At 51.5% G+C, this 5,088-nt stretch overlaps 1 protein-coding gene across 1 annotated transcript in view; it reads right to left on the bottom strand.

Annotated features, from left to right (window-relative positions):
- Positions 1–904: 904 nt before the first annotated feature.
- Positions 905–5,088, bottom strand: part of HAUS8 (HAUS augmin like complex subunit 8) — a 16,850-nt gene continuing 12,666 nt past the window's right edge. Inside the window, exons 9-12 of the mRNA XM_014587302.2 lie at positions 4,462–4,484; positions 3,807–3,969; positions 2,174–2,315; positions 905–1,276 (exon numbers count right to left, since the gene is read on the bottom strand). Coding sequence (XP_014442788.1) covers positions 1,030–1,276; positions 2,174–2,315; positions 3,807–3,969; positions 4,462–4,484 — 575 coding nt within the window. The 3' untranslated portion in view covers positions 905–1,029. The remainder of the gene's footprint in view (positions 1,277–2,173; positions 2,316–3,806; positions 3,970–4,461; positions 4,485–5,088) is intronic.

The following is a 5,088-nucleotide window of genomic DNA, read 5'->3' as shown; positions in this document are numbered from 1 at the left end:
GAGAAGGGATTGCGGTGTGGCCATTTCCCTCGGGGGGTGATTTCTCGCTTTCTGTCTCTCTCTGTCTCTCCCTGTCTTTCTGGCGAGCGCAAGTGCCCTATAGCAAAAACCTCTCCAAAAAAACCACCCAAAAACAAAAAAGCAATAACTCAGGGCAGGCAGGTGGCATGGTGGTTAAAGGGCACTGGACTCCCACATGGCAGACCACAGTTCGAGTCCTGGACCTGGTGGCTTGCTTTCTCTCTCTCTGGTCAAATTAAAATAAAATCAATAAAGTTAAATGGAATAATTCTTTAAAATTAATGATAATAATCCAAGAAATCAAATAAATAATTCTTAAAAAAAAAAAAAAAAGGGGGGCCCCAGCCGATGATGTAATGATAACGCCTGACTCACCCATGGCCAGCTGTGAGTTAAGTCCTGGTCCTGGCGGATTCAAACTTACACCGGATGTGTGCGTATGTGTACCCCAAATCCCAAGAGGAGAATAAAGGAGAAGGGATCGTGGTGTGGCCATACCTCTTGGGGGAGGGGAGGTTTCTTGCTGTCTGTCTCTAGTGAATGCATGTGCCCTATAGCAAAAATCCGTCTAAAAAATAAAAAACAGGCACCAGCAGTTAGCGTAATAGCTATGTTGCCAGACTATGTAGTCAACTGGGGTTCGAGTCCCGGACCCGGTGGCTTAAACTCACGCCAGGTGCGTGTGCGTGCGTGCCCAAGATCCCGAGAGGAGAATGGAGAAGGGATTGCAGTGTGGCCATCCCCCCCAGGGCGTGATTTCTCGCTTTCTATCTCTCTGTCTCTCTCTTTCTGGCGAGCACACGCACCCTGTAGCAAAAACCTCTCAAAACAAATAAAAATAACAAACAAACCTGGGTTTGATGATAAAACTAGTTTATTTTTCAAATGCATAACAAAACTGTATGCGTATGCCCTCTAGCAATTGGGAAAAAAAATATAAAATCTATAAAACTAGCTCCCGGCTAAAGCAGACGATAAAGTGCACGTGCCCTAAGTGTCACCTGGGAGTCACTGCAGGTCCCTCCCGGAACGACAGGTACAGGAAGGACTTTCTTCCTGACTGTGCGGAGGAAGCGTGCCCCTGGAGGGGTGTGGGCTCTTGTGCCCGCCCTGGGAGTCCCCGCAGGCACCGTCCTGGCTGAAGTACCAGCGGCTGGCGGTCTCAGGGCCCTGGGCCTCTTCCCAGACTTCCTGGTTGGCCAAGGCTGCCTCTTTGCTGGCCTCGGCGGAAAGTTCGTGCACCTCCTCGACGTACCTGTGGGGAGAGAGCCAGGCCGACTTCACCTTCTGTGGCCGGGGGCTGGAGGAAACCGAGCCCCTTCCCTGACGTGGGGCCGCAGCACGGGGAGACAGATCCACAGGTCACTGGGTGCGTGGTGGGCGAGCGGCAGAAGCGAGAATTGTCTGAGAACACTTGATTGCATGGGCAAGTGGGTGGCGTGGTGGTTCAGGCACTGGATCCCACGTGGCTGACTCTGTGGTTCGAGTCCCGGACCTTGCTGCTTAAAAATCACGCTTGGGGGAACCAGCGGTTAGCGTCATGGCTATGTCCCTGGACTCCCACGTAGTCGACCGCGGTTCGCGTCCCGGACCTGGTGGCTTAAACTCACGCCGGGCGCGTGTGCGTGCGTGCCCAAGATCCCGAGAGAATGGAGAAGGGATTGCAGCGTGGCCATCCCCCCTAGGGGGTGATTTCTCGCTTTCTGTCTTTCTGTCTCTCTGTCTTTCTGGTGAGCGCCCGTGCCCTATAGCAAAAACCTCTCAAAATAAAAAATAAATAAAAAGAATTCTTTTAACTTTATTTTTTATTATTTTCCAGTTTGGCCAGAGAGAGAGAGGGAAAGTGAGAAAGGAATCCAGGACTTTAACCATGGTTGGCCACGTGGGAGTCCAGTACCTTTGACCACACCACCTGCCGGCCCTCTCAAAAAATAAACAAAATAAACATTTTCTTTCTTTTTTTTAAAAATTATTTAACTTTACTTATTTATTTATTTTAATTTGAACATAGAGGGACAGAGTGTAAGAGAGAGAAAGACAGAGAGAGCAAGAAAGCAAGCTGCCAGGTCTGGGACTCGAACCACGGTCGGCCATGTGGGATTCCAGTGCTCTTAACCACCGGCCCCAATAAAGTAAATATTTTCTGAAATACCTTCGGAGCTCCTGGTCTTTCCTTGAGGTCAGCTCCTTCAGTTCGCTCAGGAAATGTAGCACCTTCACGTTATCTTCCAAAGTTCCAATCCCAAGCTCGCCCAGCAGGTGCTGTGTGGCCTGCAATTCTGCTTGCAGTGCGTCTACAGGGAAAAGGGGAGGGTCCTTGGTGAGGGCTTTCCAGGGCCCCAAAGCAACGTAGATTCTTCCCCTCTCTGCTGTGAGACCTTTAAAAATTCATTTATTTATTTATTTTTTGAAGGGGAGGTTTTTGCTATAGGGTGCGTGCGCTCGCCAGAAAGACAGAGAGAGACAGAAAGTGAGAAATCCCCCCCCAGGGGGGACGGCCACGCCGCAATCCCTTCTCCTCCATTCTCCTCTCGGGATCTTGGGCACGCACGCACACGCGCCCCCGGCATGAGTTTTAAGCCACCGGGTCCGGGACTTGAACTGCAGTCGACTACATGGGAGTCCAGCGACATAGCCATGACGCCAACTGCTGGTTCCTCAGCACAATGGTTTTAACACCTGTCAGGGCTGAGACTGAAGTGGTAAGAGGGACCCACGCACAACCTCATTGTTGTTTATAGGGCAAGCCTGGGTGGGCTGAGGCCCAGGACTCAGGGGATGATAAGCGGACCGCCCCACCGTTGGACTCCCGCATGGCTGACTATGGTTCCAGTCCTGGACCTGGAAGCATGAAAATCATGCTCCATGGTGGGACCAGCAGATGGCATAATGGTTATGTCCCTGGACTCTCACGTGGTCAACCGTGGTTTGAGTCCTAGACATGGCGGCTTGAAAAATCACGCCAGGCGCATGCGCGTGCATGCCCAAAATCCCGAGAGGAGAATGGAGAAGGGACTGCAGTGTGGCCGAGCCCCCTGGGAGGTGATTTCTCTCACTGTCTTTCTGGAGAGTGCACCCTATAGCAAAATTCTCTAAAAAAAAAAAACACCCCCAAAAAACAACAATAAAACCCGGTCATGTGTGCGTGCGTGCCCAAAACCCCAAGAGAATGGAGAAGGGATTGCAGCGTGGCTATCCCCCCTGGGGGGGTGATTTCTTGCTTTCCTGCTCTCCCGTGAACACAAGTGCCCTATTGAAAATAACCTTAGGACCAGCAGTTAGCGTAATGGCTATGTCACTGGACTCCCATGTAGTCGACCATGGTTCGAGTCCCGGACCCGGTGGCTTAAACTCACGCCGAGTGTGTGTGCATACGTGCCAACAGGAGAATGGAGGAGAAGGGACTGCAAAGTGGCCAACCCCCGTGGGGGTGATTTCTTGCTTTCTGTCTCTCTGTCTTTCTGGCAAGTGCATGTGCCTTACAGCAAAACCCTCTCCAAAAAAAAAAAAAAACCCCTAAAAAACGAAGAAAACAACAAAAAAAAGGAATGTGTCTCAGTGGGCCCTGAGATCACTGCAACGCCCACAGCTCTGAGTTCAAATCCCAGGAGAGTTGCTCTCAAGTCAAGACCCTGGAGGTCCCAGAGCCTGGCCACTCCCACCCCACCTTCTGCCACAGGGATGGGGAGGGAGGCCACTGGTCACTGTGGTCTCAGAGGCTCATGGGGCTGGGACGTGGAAGCCTGGCTGGCATCTCAGCGCAGCTGAGCCCTCCTGTGTCCTACCCAGCGCCTGCTGCCCGTCGCCCTCCAGGTGGATGGACTTCACGGGCAGCTCATGTCTGGTGGTGTCCAAGGCCGTGGCGAAGGTCTTGTACTGCTCCCGGAAGCGTTCGGACGCTGCCTCGAAGGGGCTGAGCATCTCGATCTGCAAGTAGGAAGGTAGAGGCTGAGAGAGGTCGAGACCCGTGGCTGTGGCCTCCAAGTTCGTAGATATGGGTAAGATTCAGATATGCGCGGTTGGGAGTGCTGGACTCCCACATGGCCGACAGCGGTTCGAGTCCCGGACCTGGAGGTTTGTTTTCTTGCCCCGCCCCCACTCTGTCCCACTCTGGTCAAATTAAAATAAGTAAATAAAGTGAAATGGAATAATTAATAAAAGTAAGTAGGCGGGGTCAACAGGTGGCGTGGCGGTTCAGGCACTGGAACTTTCACACGGCTGAGCACGGTTCAAGATCCAGACCGGGCAGATTGCTTTTTCCTGTTCCCTTTCTCTCTGTCTCTGGCGAGTACAAGCGCCCTACAGCAAGTTCAACGAAATAAATTAATAAAGTAAGTAAGTAAGTTAAAGAATATGATTCGGGACCAGCAGGTGGCGTGGTGGTTGAGGGCCCTGAACTCCTACATGGCTGACCGTGGTTCAAGTCCTGGACCTGGTGACTTGCTTTCTCTTTCTCTGGTCAAATTAAAATAAACAAATAAAGTTGGGACCAGCAGTTAACATAATGGCTATGTCGCTGGACTCCCATGTAGCCGACTGCGGTTCGAGTCCCGGACCCGGTGGCTTAAACTCACGCCGGGCACGTGTGCGTGCGTGCCCAAGATCCCGAGAGGAGAATGGAGGAGAAGGGATTGCGGCGTGGCCATCCCCCCTGGGGGGGTGCTTTCTCGCTTTCTGTCTCTCTGTCTCTCTTGCGAGCGCACGTGCTCTATAGCAAAAACCTCTCCAAAAAAATAAAAAATAAAGTTGAATAAACATAGTTCTTAAAAAAAAAAAAAAAAAAAGAAAATGATTTTTTTTTAAAAAAGTAACTCACGCCAGGTGCATGATGTGTGTGCGTGCCCCAATCTGGAGAGAGTGGAGGAAAAGGGATTTCGGCATGGCTCGGGGAGTGATTTCTTGCTCTCTGTCTCTCTGGTGAGCACGCACACCCTATAGCAAAAAATCTCTCTTTCTCCAATAATAAAAATAAAAACTGCTTGGACCCCAACCGCTGCACCAGATGCGGTGGCACCAGCAGCCCACCACGAACGGTTCCTCTTCCATGAGGGAACCGGTGTCCTCGGC

This window comes from Tupaia chinensis, unplaced genomic scaffold (genome assembly GCF_000334495.1).
Source record: "Tupaia chinensis unplaced genomic scaffold, TupChi_1.0 Scaffold000201_1, whole genome shotgun sequence".
NCBI classification, from domain to species: domain Eukaryota; kingdom Metazoa; phylum Chordata; class Mammalia; order Scandentia; family Tupaiidae; genus Tupaia; species Tupaia belangeri.
This window is presented reverse-complemented; position numbering and strand designations above follow the sequence as displayed.